Genomic DNA, 22,777 nt, shown 5'->3' on the forward strand with positions numbered 1-22,777 from the left:
TACCAGGCGGCCCATTAAATAGGCAATAGATACATTGAGATGTTTACAGCGACACAGATCAGTTTACTTTAATATAAAGTAGCAAAATTTATGTACAAATTATATTTTTTATGTATTAAGTTTCTAAAATAGGTACTATCGTTTCGAAAAGGAATAAACACAATTGTTACCATTGTTAATACATATACCAATGAATTTACTATTAAAATTATAATGCTTCACTTGGATTAAATATGCGTTTTAAACAAATGATACAAAAAAAAGTGAGAATAAAAGGTATAAGTAAAATGAAACTCTTTCATATCGTTGAATCAGTTATCTTATACCGGCTTTTGAGTGGATCATTCGTGGCAAATGTCAATATACAAAGGCTTCTTGTCATATGGAAATAGTGACAACCCTATTACTTATGTCATTGAATTCAGCAGTGAATTCCTTTTCTTCCTCATATACTCCTACTACGTGAAAGTACACAATTTCAAAGTTTATTATCATTTATTACCATCGGAATATTTTACGTCAATTTCTTCTAATCAAAAGTTTGCTTTGGGTTCTTAAGTTATTCATATTCGAATTTAAAGCGTTACTTTTCACCGTCTCAGTATTATGCATTCGAATTTATGTATAAGAAGTTGAAAAAAATCAATGAAATCATATTATTTAAAATTAAAAATGAGGATTTCATTTCAGACTTCTATGATATGTATCTACCCACCTACTACAATTTATTCTGTATCTATAGAATCTCATGTAGTTCAGTTCCTCAATTACGGCTCCCTGATTTTATTGACCTTAATTGTCTCTGACAATTTCATTGTAATATATATGCTTTTGGAGCAAAGGTATCAGAATATCTATTGTAACTTTAGAATAAAATTTGTGAGGTGATTATAAAAATAAACATTTGCAAAATCTATTAACAGATTACTCATTTATAGTTGTATTACAGTAATAACAAACGTTTTATAAGAAAACTATGTTAGAGACTTTTGTAACGAGTTCCTTTATTTTTTAATGCAATGTAAACCAATTTACTCCGAAGTCTATACATGCTACCTCCGAAGTCTATACAAAAAATCGCATACTAGCTGGGGTATAATATGAAAAATTTTATTTTTTTTTTATAATAGAATTCCATTTACGTGCTATTTGGCGTACCTATTAACTTGTAATGAAACGACGACCGCTACAGAAGGCAGCGACCACAGAGCTCCGCTATAGATGATTTTAAAAATTAAAATAAAATTTACAAAACATGCATAGCTAATATTATATACAAAAAGTTATATAATCAAAAGTAAAAGACGAGAGAAAAAATTAAGTAGTATTAATTTTCACCTTTCAATGTAAAGGATGAAATTAATTTATTTACTACAGATGTGTCAATTATTAAAATAGTTGTATCGTAATGGTTGAGTTATTGGTGTGTGATTGAAAATAAACTGCATTGCTTACAAACATAGTGCTCTCGTCTGAGGGAAGCGACAACACATTACGTTCTTGATATTTCCTTAGATATAATATACACATTTATCTTTGAAAAAAATCTTTGAAATTATAATAATAATGCAATAGTCTCCAACGAATTCTAATCACGAATAATAACGTAACTGTTTTGTGTTTAATACGTAAAAGCCGGTTGGATTTTTCTATTCATGCGCATGGGAACATTGTGAAGTGGATGCGGTAAAATGTAACACAGAAAGATGAAATATTATGTTCATTAAGCATTAAATGTACTGTATAAAAATTTATTAGCAGAAGAAAATAAATTTAATAATATAATATTAACCGAAATTGTATAAACAGTGACACTTCTGCCATTAAAAATTAAACAGTACCTATTAATTAATAGTGAGTTATTATATGAAGTGTTATATTAATATGTACAAAAGAAACTATCGATCACAATAACGATAAAAATCATTTAATAGTTTATATAAAAGGAGATAGTTGACCATTTCAATGTATAGGTTAGTTTGAAAATGTTATTTAGAAAGCGAGTTGAAACAAACTATGTGTTAATATGTAAATTTAATTAAATTAATTTGAAAGCATATTATATAACGGTTGCAATTGTAAGCATTAAACAGAAACATTGTAACTTATTAACATTTAATCTGTAATTCTGACTTTTGATGAAATGAGCAAAGAATAAACGGGCAAAACGAACCTTGTCAGGTGAACGACCCAACTAACCAGCCGAGTTTAAACAGAAATTAAAACAGAAAATTGCCTTTGAACGGATATATAGAAATTTCAGAGGAAGCTAATTTATTTGTACGATACCTCTACGGTTATTGTATTTAGAGAATAGAATCTACTTGTATAAAAATGATATAGACAACTATATCTTTATATCTTGTTACAATTCTTATATGAAATAATTTATTAAATTCGTATTCGTGAAAATTTTAATACTAAGTTGCAACTCTAGAGGGAGCTCATTGACATAATTTCAGAGGGAGTAAAAACCTCTCAAAAGTTACTATTAAAACCTCGAGAGAGGAAAAGAGTACTTGTACCCGTCCATAATTATGTTTATCGGACCGGTAAATGAGCGTTGCAATCTTTAATCAGTTCAGATTATTTTTTTATCCCAATGCTGCGTCACCTCCTTTTGTCGACCGTCATTCCCCTTTATCGAATTGGCATTAAAGAATACCTTCTGAAATGGACTTCAACCGAAAATGTTAAGTTAATCTGAGTAAGATAACTTAAAAATGCTAAGTGAAACGTCTGGCTTGATAAATGAGAACCGCAATCACATAAAAAATTGTAAAAACAAGCCATTGTTTCTCATTGGAGCAAAACACATGTAAAAATTTAATCTAAAATACTAACCGTGTAAAAAGCTGTTGGCCTCGAAAAAATATCTCAACTGCAAAAAACGTTATCTTTTAAAATTATAGTTTACTTTACTGCGTTTGTTCTAAGGAAGTCCATATGATATTTCTGGTGAAATTTAGTAAAGTTTTCGCTTATTGTGTACCATACACACTTTTTTATTCACACATACACACACACCTACACCCACAAACAAATTTTGAAACGTATTTGAGAAATTTATGCTTTTATTCACCTTGCCATTCAAAATTATCTGGAACTAGCATAACGTATAAATTCATAAGACAAATTAGTGGTTGTAGTTTGACAAATTGGTAAGAAATTAATAATAATTAGATGACAGTTATATCAAAACCAGTGACCTTGTCACAGAGATATTCGTCTCAAATGAGAATTTTACTACAGAAATAAAAAACTCATGACTTGCTGATGATATCATTAAAACACACGAGTCGCGTAATGAACCACTTCTAGATACAAACTTACAGTGAATCTGCATTTATTCAGAACGCTCATAATTTTGAACGAGCCTATTTTCTTTAGAGCAAAAGCCGAGTTCACGTATTCCATTATAGTGCTGAACAAAAATGTGCCGGCGGTAATATTCCATACGCTTGCTATTGAATAGTATTAAGCTAACAGCAACACGCTCGAATACCATTTACCAAATAGGACTAAGCAAAACGGAGTATTTGAATCAGTAATTAGTGAAAATTAGAGCCAAACATCCATTACATCACTGTAAACATCAAACTATTTAGAAGATTCTAAAAAAGCATTCTATGATTACTGTAAGAAAAACAAACCAAAAGATTTATATGATGGTAAGTTTAGTTTGAAACCAAATAAATAGCTTTAATAAAGTAGGATTTTGTAAACTACGTCGCCTTAGTTTTCATTCAGCCTAGCATCGAGCAGTTTGAATTAGAACACTCGACAGATAAACCGCCTCAGTAAAGAGATGTTGTGTGAATAATATTGCTGTAAGTTAAGATCCATGAAAGGATATAATGCAGATCGATAGTACTCAAAAGGTTACCATTAAACGCTTTTAAAAAAATCATCGTAATCTTTTCAAATGAGAATAACATTAAATTTGTGATTGAATCTTGACATTATTTTATCCCAATAGAAAATAAATAAATTTTAAACCCTATTGACGCGTAAACACAGGTTAATATTATTTAAGAGTTATTTACTTATTGAACGAGTACTTTTACTCATAAATGCACAAGAAGAAAGTGATGTCCGCATTATTTTGGTTGTCAACTCCGACGTTCGACATCTCATACTAAAACGTGTGACGTAAACAGTTACAAGTTTACAAGTTAAACAGTTACATGACACACTTTCTTTACCGAAATTATAATTTAGTCCAAAAGCAGAGTTCAGTGGCATTGTTTCTGTATTAATGTTATCGATAAATATTGCATTCGTTCCAAAATTCCGATATAAAACGGGTTTGATGATGAGTCACTTGTTATTAATGTAAATGCTCAAGATTTACGATTCACTTTTGTGAAATACAAGTGGGCTTTTCGGAATAAGATATTGTTTGGAATATGTGACTACGACAAAGGAATTATTGTTTTGTTTACAATAGATTCATAGTACAATATGTATGTATTTATTGGTAGGTGCACACATAACATTGAAAAGGTGCATGGGCGATAAAATCCTATCCTTTCCAGGGAATTCAAGTGTGTTCTTTTTGAAGATTCATGTGAATTATTTCTGTATATAAATAGAAGGAGACGATGGGCTGATATTTTTCATCAAAGGTTTGTCTCCCATCAGAGAGAATATACCACATGCTTTACCCTTTGCTTGAAATGAATGAATATAAAATTTGCTTAAAATTTGTAATGTGCTCCAAACAACTTTCTTCATATTGTTAAATAAGTTTTTTTAAGTAAAAATACGAGTAAATAAAATACTACAATAGTCATGAAGAACGAAAGCAGTAAAACCACAGAAAAATATTTTCAAAGCTTAGGAAATCAAAACCGATCAAATGGAATCGTCTCGAAAACAAAAAAAAAATAGTAACAAAAGCTTGATTCAAGCCCGTGTAAAACCGATGTCAATTCAATCGTGTGTTGGGGTATTGTTGGTACAATACGAAAGTAAGTTCTAAAGGAAAAGAAGAATCTATAAGGTTTGATTCGAAAAATATAAAATATGTCATTGAATAGACGATAATAATATTATGAAAAATATTGGCATTACTTATTATTAATGTGTTAATTTAAAAGATTTTACAATTATATTCAACAACCGGAACGAGGTTTGCGTGAGAAAAGGCACTGCCTTATGGGCTATCAAGAAATCACGCACTCCCTAATCAGCATAACTTTTATGCAAATTTCACAATGGCGAAATATTCCCATGATTATCACAAGCGGTGATGCATATCGGTGGTGGGATAAATTTAAATTGGTAAAAGTTGTTATTAGACCAACATATAATATTTGATTCAGGTTATTTTTCACATTTAATCATTTGGTAGTTACAAAATTCACGCAACTACGTTAAGCAAACATTGTATTCAATGAAACCAGCTATTCAAACTATAAACTTTATTTAATAATGTCTGAGTTTCATTATACGAGTTTATTCCTTACTTTCTTATAAATAACAATGAATATTCCCTGCAGCCGCAATCTGCATAGCTTGAGGCACAGCATAGACGTATTGAAGAGATGTAGGTCGTGGAATTGAATTTTAGTCTTCGATTGACAATAGATACTATGAAGCGCTATCAACGCATTGTTTCCAAGGGCTGTTGATTTGGATGGGATTAGAATCGTGGTAACACGGTTTTATTACAGATTGTCTCTCTATATTAGATGCAATTCACTTCTACATTACAGTACTGATATATCTATGAGAAAATGTACTAGTACTGTCAAAGGAAATTGTAAACCATGTTTGAAATTTACGATTAAGTGATGTATTTCAACCAAAACCGTACAATCTAGCAAAATCAAGTTACTGAACAGAACACAATTTCGAAGCCACTGGCGTTTGTTTTCAAAGGCAGCCAGTGACGACAAGCACTTTAAGTATCAGGACTACTTGAAGGGTAAATTTGCCGTCGGTGACTACAAGATATCGACAAGTTTAAACGTAGCTTGTCCGCCTTTACAATTTTCTGACTGTCAGTTCAAAGTGGAGGCAATAGAATTCTCGGCTCTAGCTTCTTGAAAAATCGAATTATATATATTGCTTGACACTTTAAAGTCACGGTTTGAAAGATATTTCTAGTTTAAATACTAACTACCCCTAAATATGTTACATCTAATATCGCAAATAAATATGAAAGCTAGGCCAAAATAGTATCCGTAATTAAAATACAAAACGTCACCAAGTGAAGTCTTTCAATTACCAGAAAATCAGAATTAATTCTAATAAAAAGCCGCCAGAGCCTGGTCTAGCCTAACGATTCGTTTGCTAAACGGAAGTTATTAGTGAGGTCAACGGCCGCCCGCCTAGAGCGTCGCCGCCCAAACAGTCGATCGTGATCGACAACTTGATTATAGTTTTATCACAACACAGTAACAGGTTGGTTTTATGGTCTTCATAAATTGTACTTTAATAATTTTATGACGATTATCAAATATTATGTAAGCAATATTCTTTGAGTGTATTGATTTTACATTACATACATATTTGTTTTACATTTGTGGGTACCAGGTGATGTTATATCATCGTTCCGGCTTGAGCACAATTTCCATACACTCAACTCACTTCCAAGCTCATACTCCAGCCAGCACACTAATTGACGGTATGGGCTCTTCAAGTTTCAAGCTCTGACAAACTTGGTCGTTCGAATTTCAATTTTAAAGTAGAAAACCGATAGGCTGAGAAGTTATGTTATAAGTTTCGGTAACTTTGTGTAGTTCAACAGCTCTAAGTTATTGTTATTACGTATTATGAGGTTCTATTTTGATAAAGTTCATTCAAGATTATTAAAATACAAACAAATATAATAAGGTGGTTATAATATATACTCTTATTAATTATGATACATATAGAGAAAAAATATATATTATATACTGGAATTAGTAAAAATAGTTTCAGGATGGCAAATAGCTTATTGTTCAAATCAAGCATAATACCGAAATAACCTTCCACTTCTCTGTCAGGCACAAATCTTACATTCAAGAAGGCGAAGTGAAGTACGCAAGAATGCCATATTAGAACAATGGGAGCCTTTACAGCCATCTTAAAGAAATGCTAAAAAGGTCACTTCACGAATGCCTTCCTCGAGAAAAAAATGCTTTAACATTTTTTTTAATTTTTACAAGATTTTTAGATTTACGCCTTTGGTTCACACAATTGACATTTTCTATCTTTATAAAAAAATACTATTTGTCAAAGCTCCAATTGTGTACCTAATGAAAATATCATCTATATAGCTTTAAATTTCAGTACAGCTTAGTTGTAGTACCTACTGAAAAGTTTCAAGGGAACTGAATAACTGGTTTCGAGTAAAAATACAAACAAAAATAAATTTTATATGTAATTTAGAATTAATATTAATTCAGACAAAACTTTTATTAATTATTATTCATCGTTAAATCAAATTGTCACATCAATGATTAAAAGACTAGTTTTTTTAATTAATTCAATATGAGATCAACTCTCAGTATAGATATTGTCTTCACTGCCATGTTACCAATTAGCAGTCAGAAAATATGGGAGAGTATGTTAAGTGGTTTTCAATAAAACAAGAACTGGAATATTCAATATAATCACAACTCAATTCTTTTTAACGCAAACTTAAAATATTTCAGAAACATGAATTCTTGTCGCAAAAGAAAATAGATTGCATTTAAAACGATGTTTAAATCTATTGAGCGATGATAATATCCCAGAATGAATACACCGAGTTTTCAGCATTCAAATGAAAAATGCAGTGTAAGGGCTAGGCTGAATGAGAGACGGAGGAAAAGATAAAATAAAAAATAATTATGATGCGTTCATAAAACATCGGTTTGTTCGCTAAAATCAAATATATACAATTACTTATATATACAATTTGTTAAACGTAATGTATCTAATAGTTTATTTAAAATTTCATAAGTCTTATCTCGTTTATGAATACCACTCTCTGATATCACCACAAATTTTACTAAAAGTGCCAAAATGTGAAAATGGTAGTGCCACATATAAGTATAGTAATATATTTTTATAAGGCACAGTTCAAATTTATCAAATCTATCTTACCAAACGTTCATAGTTATCGTCGTAGAATACCTGAAACAGACAATATATATATAAAACATCACTAGCTTTATTAATCATTACATAAAGCATTTTTTTATATTAAAATATTCCCTCAGTAATACACCGTCCATTGTTGAGCTGCCTCGTCTGAGCCTTTTCTATCCGGATTATTGTCTATATTAAATAAATATATATATATATAACAATAGCAGAACAGCTTATCTGTCTTGACAGTATTAAGCTGGTTAAGCGTTTGTTACGAAAATTATATTTAACTTACATATATAAAATATTCGATTGCATATTTTATATCATAAATAATTTTAGCATACATTGTGAGATCTAAGATTTTCGCCAGTATTATTCATTTAAATGAAACTAATACATTTTCGGATATACTACGCGGATTTAGCATACATTTTATACCTATTATGTTGTTAGTTCATCGGTTATTGACTTTACAGTTAAAATATTTAACCGAAAAATACACTACCGTTACTTACCCAAGGTTAACAAATTGCTATCATCTTTTTCTCATTACGATAATCGATTGGTTGAATTTCAATTACAATTACCGTTATTCTTACAAAAAAAATGTCGCTTTTGATTAAATTGAAAATACATAGAAAGAAAATATCTAATATATGTATATTATGCTATGAATCCAACATATAACATATCACATTTTATAGGACATTCTGTGGAGACGTGAACGACTGAAAGTATAAGAGGTGAGGCTTATCTTTGCTACTGCTACTGAGAAATATATTTTGCTTTATATCACTGGTTATTCTAGGGAGGACAATGTAATACATAATCGATAACTTATCTTTTATTTCGTGCTTATTTTTTATACGAATTGAAATGAATTCATTTTTTACCAAAGATTACTCAACTTACTTTATCTCTATACCTTTTACATATAAGTATATTCTTATATACACACATACATACTCTTATAATATATTTTCATCTGATCCAGAGTATAATATTATGATTTGGATTTCTTGATAATGATATGGAGAGTCAAATAATTCATTGTGTGTTATTAATTAAATCGGAAAGCCAATAGTGGTAAAGTACTAACAATGAACCAAAAGAGGACTTTAAATAAACAAAACTGAAAAAGAACAAAGTATTTTTCCACTCCGAGAAATATCGTAAGATAAAATCGATAATTACTATTACCTTGCTACATAAAGAGAAAACGAAAACAGAATCACAAATCTCAAAGATAAAATCAACGCTTTTCATAACAATTTCAATTGTAATATTATGAATAAATTCCTTTTATTCCAATATTAAGCGTATAGAATTCGTTTATAAATTCTTGTTATATTTTTTTATTGAAACTTAATTTTGCATGTTTTTCGTTATAACTTCAGCCATGCCCCAAAAAAGCTTAATTAAAATATCTAGAACTTTCCACCTTGCACCTAGAAATTCATACTTATAGATGTCATCACATATTTTTTTATCATATTTATAAAGTAATATATATCAAATTATGTTTTACTTCCTAAATGAAAGTTTTCTCTCCTATAATATCTCTAACGAAAGTGACAATCACACACTGATTATTACGAGTGTCATAATGTGACTTTATTTGTAGACAGAACGTCGTCAAGATCAATTTCGTCAACCGAAGCTTTAAGCACTGTATTACAGCTCTTATACTATATAACTTTAAAGACTGATATTCTTTACACTTGTTCCGGATATAAGGAGCATCGTAAATAGACATGTAGATAAACAATTCATGTCACGTTACATGATATGAAACGAGTGCCAAATCGGTTTAGCAATTTGAATAGAATAAACAACTGCATTAACAAATATGTAACTATTAGCACCTGACGTCTTTAAATGATCCTTTTGAGTTGTGGTCATACCTAGTAGATTAATTGTTATGTAACGGTTCGAAGGTCGAAATTAATTCATATTTCATTAAAACATATATGAAATTGAACTGACAACGACAATGATATTTTTATAAAAATTTACAAGAAACTAATGACTGAAATTTTTGCCTCGTTAACATTGTATGCTGTGCAAACTAAACTTTAACTTTTTTTGTAATTTTTACTAAAGCTTTATATTTGCAATGTCGGTCGGCCTCCAGCGAAAAATGAAATGAAATTTCCCCATTTTCGTGCAGAGTGCACCTGGCGAAATGGGAAAACTCTTTACAGGTTCTACAATAAGCCGACTTATATCCGACGGCCAGTTGAATGAATGTTGAATACATTTTATAAGATTCTCGTGTCGCCAACGGAAAATAAAAATTGCGTGTCATGCGGCAATGAAAGAAAGATTTATTGAAATTTAACACATAAACATACTTATTACTTAAAATAGGTTCAAATTTTAAAACCCTGAAATGTAAGAAAATTCTTGTTTGAAAGTGATTAATATACTGTATCGTTTTTGGAGCTGTTAGGTGACGATGTAATACTGTAATTGAGTAGCAATTTATATATATATATATATATATATATATATATATATATATATATATATATATATATATATATATATATATATGTAAACTGTTCGAAACTTTACACTTACCAGACTTACAAATGGGTACAAATATGAAAGTCGAAGTATGATTTACCAATTAAAAAAATCCTTTAATTAATTAATCCCATACTCATGTCTCATAACCACTAATTGTCCTTTTTTAACTTTTGATTAATTTAAAATAACAAAATATTTTCCTCTTTAACAATATATCTACATATTAAGAAAAATCAATTATAATTAACAAAATTCTATAAAATTTTCGCCGTTATTTGTATACAATTAGTCAAAGTGTCGTGAAACAACCCGTATGTCAGATTTTCCATCTGCACTCACATCAACTGTAATGCGGGTACATGAGGTGAAATTCAATAAGCAAAGTACATAATAATAGAAATAATGAAACTATTGAAAGTGGACCAAAATCTTTTATATTCAATAATTATATAAATATTTCATTGGTAATATAAGTTTAGTAAAAACTTCATCATCGAGGCGTAAATAATATGAGTCATAGTGAATATTTTCTGACTGACTTCGGTTCGCGACTAACAGACGTAATATATGTTTTCATCAAGAAATAAATACGCTGCCAAGAATGTTATAATGAACTCAGGACTTGTTTTGATATAACAAATATTATAACAAAACGTAAAACAGTTGTTATAATACTATTATTAATGCGTTTATTCGGGCATATTTCAATTCACTAGGCTCTAACTTCATTACGAATAACTTAAATAATAGTCAATTTAATCAGTCACTATCAGGAGATATTGTAAACTAATGTGTACAATTTAACTTATATGTATTAGTATTTTTATTATGCATTTCGTAAACTGACATTACTTGAATAAGATAACACTCTTAACTTAACTATAATTTACTTTATAACATACTCGTGATAAAGTAATCAATTGTTATTTTTATTACTTTCACGACAAATATAAAAATTAAATGAAATAGAAAATTGGACATCTCAGTAATTTGGCACGCTAATACATACATACATGTAATTATAAATATAGCACATACATAAGTCGTGACTTAACGATCTCGTAATATTTACTGAGGTATGTACTGCATTGTATTTTACTCATTGCTGTTTATAAGTTTTGTTGCTATCTAAAGTATATATTGTTTTGTATAAAACAAAGGTAAATTCGGACACATTAATAGTACTTGCAAATAAAAATATCTGAGTATATAAATTTCAAGCACACCCGTAGAAAATATCCATTCAGCACAAATATCTTTGATTAAATATATAAAATAAATATTTTATTAGGCATGTATATATTTCTTCTTATTTCTATCTCTGTCGTATTGCATACTTGGTTGCGATTTCTGTCTCCCACGCCTTGAGAGTTTTTACGTCAAGGCTAAGGTAAAGGAAAGGTAATGACACATGACATGATTTAAATTTGCAATACTATAAACATGAATCAGAATTTAAATTTAACATTCAGTACGTCAATATCCCTAGAATTTTAATTACTGTAGATTATTTTTGATGGCCGTTTTCATTTTGTTTTTTACATAAAAATATGCAAAAGCATGTAGGCATGGCTGAATATTTGTCTCTTTGATGCGAAAGTTAATGAACAATTATTTTTTTTTATAAAATAACCTGCATTTCTGAATAATACACAATATAATTCGTAACAACTGTTTGATATACACAGAATTCGGTTATATAAGTAATATTAAAATTTATAACTAAATAAAATATATACAAGAAAGTCTGAGTTGAAGTTTATTATTTTGTTTGGTGATTCGTTTGCGTTCGTTAAACTTAAGATAGGAACAGTAGAGAGAGACAATAATTTAAATGCGGATATTTGGTATAAAACAAAAATATTGAACCAAAAATCATACTGTTCTCTCTATTTAGGATTTATTCAACAATTGTCTATTTATTAGTTTTTTCGTAATGATACTACTCCTAGTAAAAATGTAACTTTGCAGATCTGTAGTTATTCAAATAACCAATTTTTGTAGTTTCAGTATACATACAATTGAGTTTACAAGCATTTTCTTTCTTAATTACAGTTAATTACAACATGTTTCCTAAACGACTTCTTCATAGAAACATTCGTATGTGTAATAACCGATAAAAATCTAGGCAGTTGTTTAAATTAATCCAATTAAAACCAACATATATTTCCGCATTTGCGTAACAACAATAAACATTACACTAGTTAGATTAAGTAATCTTGTCTTAATCAGTACATGTAATAGCTTATTTATGAACAATTACTATGGTATAGTCTCAAACTTTTAACGTTACTAACATCACAATAACTATAGAATTAAATTTTTATGACTATGAACACATCTAATAAATTTTCTCAAACGACAGTATCACCAACTCGATTCTGTCACAAGTCGTGTTACATCGTCTGTCAATGCATTTCGCGTAATGGATATTGCAATGGATTTCGAAATGAGATTGCAATAAAGATCAATAACATATCGCGTGACACATACGCTCTAGACTGAGATGTTCAAAGACCTTGATAACAGTTGTAATTAGACACAAGACGTCAGAATATACAATAATCTACAAGATGGAATGCATAATTTCTCTTAGAAAGCGATACTAATAATTATAACTGAAGCCGTCTATTGTTCATATATTATTATTTGGTAAATTTGTTACCAATGAAAATGGAATAAAAAATCAACACAACTACACCACTACAAACGACTTCTCCGATTTGAGATTATTCAAAATAAGTAAATAAGTTTTAATTCTTATTTTATGGGAGCACAGATTAATAAGATATTTTAATTATTTATACACTGATCTAAGACAAAAATTAGAGTGATGACGTCATTCATCATGAAGATCATTTTGCATAACAACACAGCACTATTGGAAAGTGTATAGATGGAAAGTAGATTTCTCCACTGGATCACTTGCTGTAAGAAATGACTTTTACTTGATTTACAACAAAGACTAGAATTATAGCAAAGATATCGCAAATTTCTCTATAGATAATAACGTTACATTGAAATAATTGCAAAGTTTTACTTAGTATAAAGATAAAATAGATGTTGAGTTCGCTGTAGAAACTTTTCGGTCCCCAATAGAATATCCTGGACTTCCCAAGTGGGTCACGATGAACAGTTTTATTTTTAGTTTGCTCCTAAATCGATCCCTAGTTAAATGCACTTTAGATATAAGGGGAAGAATTCCGGGTTTTGTGATTGCGATAACATTCATATAATAAAATAAATTTTCTACGATTCATGTATTCGCACGTTGTAGATTAAGTTTTTAATTTCTTCAGAACACATTTTTAGTACGATTAGATTTCGTTCCTGTTTTTTTTTTTGTCAAAAAACACTGATGGCGTTCGAAGACCTATTTCCAATAAGAAAACACCATATGTCTACCGGCCATTTGTGGCATACAGCAGGAAAACATTTACCACGAAAAACAAGCGCATCCAGATCTTCCATACTTTTTACAATTTATAGGGCAGAACTGATTGAGCTATTTAAGTAATAACGTCTCGTAAATACGAGGAAACATAAAATAATTCAGGACGTGATATTTATAACCGATACATAAATTTTATCTGGTATAAGGAAGAATTATATTAAAAAAAAACACATATCTTTAAGCATAAATTTGTTTTAAATGAAAATGATGAATATCATTACAAAGCGATATTTGTTTAATAAATAATTCGATGTATATATGTATATGTTACAAATAGCTACCTTACAGCTTCTAATGAAATGATGAACTCATTTACACTTGTAAAACTTCACAAAAAAGGTACATTTTATTTGGGTTTAAAGCGTTATATACATTTATGTCTATTATATTTGAGAAAAAATTGTTTGACTTGCGACTTTTCTGTAAAATAGTTAGTAGCTATAAGAAAGGAAATATTTCTTAGAGCATTTCAAAAAAATCCCTACGTGTCTAACCGTCATTAAAGTCATCAATTACGTAACAGCAAAAAATAATAAGCGGTGTTGGAAACTTTAACACACATTTCACGGCTGTCTCCATACATCGTGTTAATATGTGCTCTAAAATAAGCTTGACTAAACGAAACTCAACTTTTAGATATTCCGATTCGTTTCGTTTACATAAAATGTAAACCATACAATAAATTTATAGATGAAAAACGTACATTTTTACTATTATTTATGCTGTAATATGGGGGCTTTCACCACATTTGACCTTCACAATATATTTTTTCTTATACTTTCGTTCCATTTTTAAATGATAAGATTGCACTTTGATAAAACAAATAAGCATTGTTCTAACAAAGAGAAAAATTAAAACATTAAAAAACAATACAAAATATTATTTGCACATTTCATATTCCACTGGCAACGTAGCCTCTGTCTACTGCGAGTTGCAACACTGATTTATTCAAAGAGTAGACGATTGCGTTGGGCCGATTATGATTTCGTTTTTCTATTACTTGTCAATGAAATTTGAACTCTATTACCTGTTATTATGAAACATGTGTACAATGAGGTGGCATTGATATAAAAAGCATGAGTCAGCGGGTACCGGGTTACTTTGAATTCATTATACCCACTGTGGATTTGCAGATACAAATGCGTTTATCAACCAATTATCTTTTTAAAATAAGAATGAACCATAAAAGAGAATATATATTACAATAAACCTTATTCCGTCGATATAGGTAACAGAATTCCCTTCTCAAAAACAACCGATCTCCGATATGACTCTTGTTTGTAAACAAACAAAGTAAGTAATAACAGAAATATATTTAAATATAGTATAGATTTAAGTTTTTTTTTATATTATTAATAATAAAAATTAAACGTTAACATTCAGATTATTCAAAATTATAATGAAAGAAACTTCAAATAATGTACAGCAAAAAGATTGAGTAATGAGTTTTAGACTTACAACAAAGAAATACAATTTCAGTGCACTCGAAAACCCAAAATTATTTCAAATGTTCCAGCTGGTTAAACAACTAACGAATCAGACGAACTGCCATTTGTATTAAAATTATGAAAGGGCTTTAACAATTGTTAGGTTAATTAATTCATTTTAATATGGAGTCAACAACCTGAATAATATTCAGATAAATTCCACTGAACTGACAGCTCCCATTTAACAATTTTATGAAATCATTTCTAATGAAAATGAGACGTTTTAAGAAAATGTATTCCGTTTGAAATTATCCACAATTGGTGGTGTCGAAATATTTTTATATCTAAACACAATTAACAATGATAGATTATATTAATTATTTTATGACAGATAGATTATTTTACTTAATTTTTTTTTTTATATATATACTATGGCCTTCAATCGTGCAAAAACGTCCACAGTATATTCTGCCCGTGTCGTGTCACTTTAAATTTTTAAAAATCAGTTAAAAAAAGCAAAGATTTCTTTTTGCTGATTACGGTAATAATAAATACTCTTTATTTATAACAACATAACGTTCTTTTGTTTTATTAATATTAAAAGGGGAGATAATTTGAATTTTTTATACGTGATGTCCGACAAAGCTCGAGAAATTTAATATGTCAAGTTATAAAAGTTGTGTGTAAAGTGTCTCACAAATACTCTGACAAAGATATTTCATTTCAGAAAACGTGCATCTAAAGAAACTATTTTCATAATACATAACAAAAACATACATTGCTAAGACCGAGAAGGTCTCAGTAAAAATAATACCTGCCTTAAACGTCCGCACTGCATATTTTAGATCCAAATAAATGGCAGCTTGTGCCAAATCGAATGAAAACTAACACGTCTGAGAATATTCAAGTGGAAGACTTATCTGCGAAATAAATGTGGTAAACATCGTCTAGACCAGGAAAGATTATTAAATATTTTTCTAACACTAACATACAAATACATAGTTTTAGGTGCATACGTGTATCAACAATTTAAATTTTTTTATCAAACATGGTATACATGATGGTTTTAGAAACAACTGAATTAATTTCATTACATTTCATAATCCACAAGTTGGCTCCAAAATTGGGAAAATGTTTTGCAATTGATCATATTTAAACAGAGTTCATTAAAATAAGATTAAATACAGATAAGTATTGCTCTCACTCCCACGAGTGTAATGTTTATTATGAACTAAAAGTAATCATAAAAAATGTTTTCCCACACAAATCGACCGACTAAAGAAAACGGCATAATGATAATTACTATCAGCATATGAGAATTATACACAATGACTAGAAATCTTCAAGTTTAAGTGCATGCGACTTTTTTATTATCTTAGAAACAGCATATGCAACACTTTACTAATTCCATATCCCATCAACTTCTTTTAAAAGGATTGATCAAAATCTTTTGGAGAATATTTTCTCGTTAATCTCACATGTCCCGTGAATATCCCGAAATGATGCGTTATAATAAAAAGCAATCGCTTAAAAAATGTAAATTATGTTTGTAGTGTTCCAAAACTTGTTACATATGGTATTTACTTTCTTTGAACTCATAGAACGATCGATAACAATAAAAGAGTTCTGCCTAAAATAAATTACCGGGTCCTAAACCAGTAAGGACGTGTTTTAGTATCGCGTGTCGGTTATATTTGGGGCGCCATTTGAACGATACACAACGGCTTATAGAATAATTAAGTAGGAGTAAACGTATACGATGGTTTATTTTTTTTTATGTCTCATTATCGCTTTTTTCACTTTCACTTATCTGAACAATGATTATTTTCATCCTAAAGTGTGATCGAATGTTTTTAGAGATCAATTTAAAAGTAAATAAAATTTTAACATCATACCGCAATGCAAACAATATATTATGATGATATATAATTAATAAATACTAGAATATTTTCCTGTAATAATTTAAAATGGAAACACCTAATTAGTATTATTATTAATTAATCATTATACACATAGCATTAATAATTATTGTCACAAATTTTCCGTTTTGTTGTTATTATAAAGAATGACAGATTTTTAATTATAATTTTAAATATGTACTTAATTTTTATTAAATTAATCATTTGAAAATCTTCACTTATTTTTATCAAAATTTGATGGTACGAATATTTTCTAATGTTAATTTTGCAGCTTGTTGCACACACCACACAGCCTATCAAACATCTATTGTTAGCATGCCAGCTGTTTGAAACACCTGCCCAGCAGTTGCTATGACGACATACAAGCAAACACAACGTTTGTTTTTGGCCAACGATCGCTTTTTTAAATTTTATGCTCATCAATAGGCTTAGGAATATGGCCATGATATTTGTCTGCAAGTCTTGGTTCAATGTCGATTGAAATGTTTGAATTTTAATCTCAAAAGTTATATAAATCGAAATAGCGTCAAAAATTTATTGCTTTTTAAGTAAAAAATAGTCATATTAAATTCTAAATTATCTAAAACTCAATATACGATAGAACACAATCAATCACAATATTATCCACCATAACAATTTTTAGAGAAAAATGGGCATACCTGTATAAAACTAACTACTTTTTCGCATTAACGTACCTAATACAAAATATTGTCGAATCGAATATATTGACAAAAATCTAGATGATATCTCACAGAAATATAACAAATATGGTAAACGAGAAGTATGAAAATAAAATATAACGATATTTTCACATTAAATGATGTCATTGTAACTGTACTTATTGACGCAGCTCATAAACATGGATTAGATACTGAACCTCACACCATCGTTCCAAGGTCGAGCTCTGTTTGTTTTAAAACTTCAAAACTCAAGAGCACGTTTTACATTCTACGAGGAATTGCGTTTCTTATACACACTTTTTATATAAAACTATACTATTATTTGTAGAAAACTATTAACTATTATTGTTTTTTCTATTGCTTTTTCGTAATATGATATATGCTTAAGTATTTTTAATATTATATGAAGTTGATTTATTGTGTAAGGTTTAAACAATTCTGAGACGGTATTTACAGATTGTTAAAACATGTGATGCCGAAAGCGTGAAGATTTATCTTTTTATTTAAATTACGATTTTATATTTGTACAAAAAAAGTGACAAACTTACAGGAAACACAAAATTTAGATATAATTTATGGAACACATCCGTTATTAATATTTTATCTCCATTAATAATTTATTATTAGAACTTGCAAGTCTATCTGGGCGCTGCCTTGAGAATTCAGTAAAAGATTTTGAGTTTTATTGGAAATAGGTTCATAAGTATTTATTTATATATTAACGTATGTATACAGATTATGTCAAGAAACTGTCTGTAACGGACATCTTTTAAATGTAATGGGGGTAGTGATAAGCAGCGCGGAACGAAAACCGGTATGAAGGAGTGTTTATATCCGGTAATAAAGTTGGCATTACAGAATTAAAATTGTATCTATTTATAGTCTGATTGATGTTTTCATCTATAGCAAAATACATTTTCATAAGGCAAAAATATTATTAAAATCATTGTGAGCAGCTGTAGGGATGAATGCATCTTTCAATATAGATTTGAATAGTGTACAACAATGAAACCTTAACCGTTTATTTAGCTGTTAGTAAAATATTCTTGCAGACTATTTTTACATTCATATTAAATAACATATTTTTCGAACGCCATATCAGCAATGACCGTGAGAAATTATTTAATTATATTTTTCGCGGGTAAAATTTTACGAGGCGCCATTTTGCAAATTGTCAATTTATCGGTATAATATTATGCAGATAGTTAAATTGAATCTAAACTTAAAGTGGACATACATTTAGAATTAAGTTTAATTTTTATTACATTTCCTACAACATATTCAAACAGGAAACTTGTGATTGTAAACAATGAGAGTTGCCAACAATTTATTTTTGTACTGAAATTGAAGATGTAAAAGTTGTCGAACGATAAACAGTTTCATCACAACGTTAAAACTCCATAAAACTATAAAACTACCAAAACATATTATACATAAAAATAACTGTAATTTAATTCATATTTCAACAATGACCTTTCAACGAGACCTTATAAAAGTTTCGTAATGATATTCACAGCAAAAATCGTATGTAATCAGTCAATGATAAGATTGGCTTTCAAGGCCGTCAAACATTTTATATGCGACAATATTTACAATATAGATAATTCTCATGTTAAATAAACAAAATATATTACCACATCTGCTGACGGCGAGGGTAGCGGATTACTAGAGCCCGTAGAATCCCTACGTTTCAACAGATCTATCACAAGCGTATTCAACGACGATTTTCTACGCAGATATATCATTTTTATGTGTAAACACAGATACAATAAACCGTCATGAGAATGAAAACAAAAATAAACGGCACTCGAACTTATAGAGATAAAAGAACGTCCGTCCCATTTGAATTAACGAAGGAAAATGTTCTGAAAACTGGCAACCATGTATTGAAGTGCTGATAGCATTGGCACCAGGAAAACGTTTGATAACGTGGTACTCGCAAACTATTTTGAGGTATTTGACGCAATTAAAACGGCTTATTAAAATTAGTACTGTTTACCAATATATGTAAATGATTTAGAGCCGAAGCATTTATATGTTAATCTATATTCTTATATATTTTATTAAGCTGCATATCTTAAAAACTTAAAAAACATCAAGGCCTGCGGAAGTTATCGATTACCTATTTATTCTGAGATTCAACGAAATATCTAATACAAAAACAAATGTTTATTGACTAAGTATATTTACAAATATTTGAATTCGAAGACTGAGTGAAATACTTATTTTCTATCCCGAAATCCTTTACGTCCTGTCGAAAGATTCAGCTCAGTTTTCACAAGTCTTAAAAGGAAAGTTAATGAATACTTTGACCGCAGTGCTCTAGAGAACAAAGAACTAATTTGTTGTTGTTACAAATTAAACCTCTTTGCTTTAGAGACGCTGGGATGCGAAAATTCACATCACTAAAAGGAATCTCGCCGATCATATAACACGGAAATAAATACATAAAGTATATAATACATAAACGGTGAAATGTTCAGTATAGTATATTATAATCTGTTAAAACTTTCATCTTGGTGCTTCGTAAATCACATTAAGATGATGACTCTCTTTACTCAAGAGAACTTACCATTAACTTTAGTGAAAGAATATTATGGTTATCACACGGGAATATAAGCTATTTAGTTTCTTTATAAGACAAAAATATGTATGTAATATATTTTATATAAAACGAGAATTATTTTATGTATTTGGTATTGCTTAAAATACACGTTGCAGATGTCCCTTGTTTATCATTTAATATTACAAACACACACGATTTTAATACATAAATATAGGCACGTCAGTTCTGTATAATACTGATATGGAGCTATCAAAGGACTTTATCAATAAAAATATTTTTGATTTCTGTTTATGTCATTGAACTACAATATATACGAAAATTACTGCAGAATATTTTTGTTACACACAAACTCCATTACTTATAGAGTAACATCTTATTCTTCTTTCCCAAACTTCAGCCGACCCTTTTTTACCTACAAATAAATATTAATGAACGGTTGCCTAACTATATCTCAAGTCGTTTTCAGTTTGTGTGAGATCTTGGTGAAGAGTAAATTGAGTGTAGCACACCATATATCAGGGTTTGCTGACAAGGGTTTGCCCTGTTATTGCAAGCCTGACAGGACCTATACAAACTGCACGCTCAATAAATTGGATGAATAAATAGTTCTGCGAGATTAAAAGCTTGAAATAAAAATTAAAAAAAAAAAAGAAAAAACATTTTGTACAAGAAGCAAATTACTTTTATTCCTCATAACGAGTGCTCGGGGCCTTAACGCTGTAACTATACTTCTTATAGTCGAGTGAACATTTAAAAGACATTAGAAGTTATGCACTCATTGCTTTTAATTTCTTGAATTCCTTCATTAGGGCATAATATAAAATAATTCAATAATATTATTTCTAAAATGTTATATGTAAAATATATTAGAAGAGACTTACATTTTAATGTTATTAGAAACAATAGCTTTATTGATATAGCAATAAAGCTATGCGATGTTATTATACGTTTTCATGACTAGCGTTAATACAGATACGGATAATTTAAACACAAAACTACAATTACAACATATCATATATTCCAATTCCATTAAGACAATGGGTTGAATAGGATTATTCAATCAACTAAAAGCGGGAATCAAGTCGTAAATGAATGATTGTATCATTAAATCTATTAGGGAAGTTAACACCTTAGACACGATATTGGACTGTGACTCATCGATATCATTTTCGTCAACAATGACGTTGCAAATCCAAACATTCTAATATTCATAAGTAGATAGGACATAGCTATGATACTTGACTGTTATAAAATAACTTATTTATTAAAGGAATTTTTTTTATGGTAATGTTTCGTAATTTTTTAATCTAACTAAGACAAAACCAGTATGACGTTATACTGACCTTCACCCGGCTTGACGGAAATAATTGCCGGCTACACTTTTTTACTATAACACCCGTAACCAAATATTTAAATGTATTAATGGCATGAGAATCATGTATCAACGTTATAACAAAATAAACCGCACCTATCTGAATAATATAACAGAAATATACATTTTTTAACACTTACGAAAATATTGAGCACTCAAACAATCAACATACCTGAAACAAAGATAATAACATTAGTGATTCGTCACATGATAATCCAAATAAAACTGGCATTAACAATGTTCCCATAGTAAAACAAACACGGATAAGCCTCAAGCCAGCCCACTTGATGTTTCCACACATCGTAAACTTAACATAAATAATGGGACAAGTTGCGAAAGTGGAACAACGTACTGAGGGCGGGCATTTATTTATAATCACTAACATTTTGATATGCACTTGTTCAAACAAATAGATGATGTATGGGAAAATCGGAAGCTTGAGAAATTATCTAATATTAATATACAAACGGCTTTGATCAAGTGTTTGAAGTTTAATAAAACAAAATGTATCCTGTGCGTTGTTTCAGCTAATTAAAAAGAACAAATGACTAAAGACAAACTGACTTCACAATCCGTTAGTAACTTTACATATTAGAATAAAATATATTAATGAAACAATATTTTCAATCAGCATTATTTGTATTCTATAACAAATAAGAGGTAATTTCTCAAGCCAACTCATAGAAACATTAGGTGAGTAAGCATCTTCGGAATTATTTCAGTTAGTTCGGATTTAAGATATACACGGATAGAAAATCTT

At 29.4% G+C, this 22,777-nt stretch overlaps 1 protein-coding gene across 8 annotated transcripts in view; it reads right to left on the minus strand.

Annotated features, from left to right (window-relative positions):
• LOC116771070 (rap1 GTPase-activating protein 1) overlaps positions 1–22,777 on the minus strand; it is a 134,367-nt gene that overhangs the window by 16,421 nt on the left and 95,169 nt on the right. Inside the window, exons 1-2 of one of the 8 annotated variants that reach the window (XM_061523121.1) lie at positions 19,714–19,935; positions 8,080–8,109 (exon numbers count right to left, since the gene is read on the minus strand). The exons of 6 other annotated variants lie outside the window; for them this stretch is intronic. In XM_061523121.1, coding sequence (XP_061379105.1) covers positions 8,080–8,109; positions 19,714–19,824 — 141 coding nt within the window. In that variant the 5' untranslated portion in view covers positions 19,825–19,935. Of the gene's footprint in view, positions 1–8,079; positions 8,110–19,713; positions 19,936–22,777 lie in introns of those variants that run through there. One more of the 8 variants, XM_061523122.1, reaches the window with a different exon arrangement.

This window comes from Danaus plexippus, chromosome 17 (genome assembly GCF_018135715.1).
Source record: "Danaus plexippus chromosome 17, MEX_DaPlex, whole genome shotgun sequence".
NCBI lineage: Eukaryota > Metazoa > Arthropoda > Insecta > Lepidoptera > Nymphalidae > Danaus > Danaus plexippus.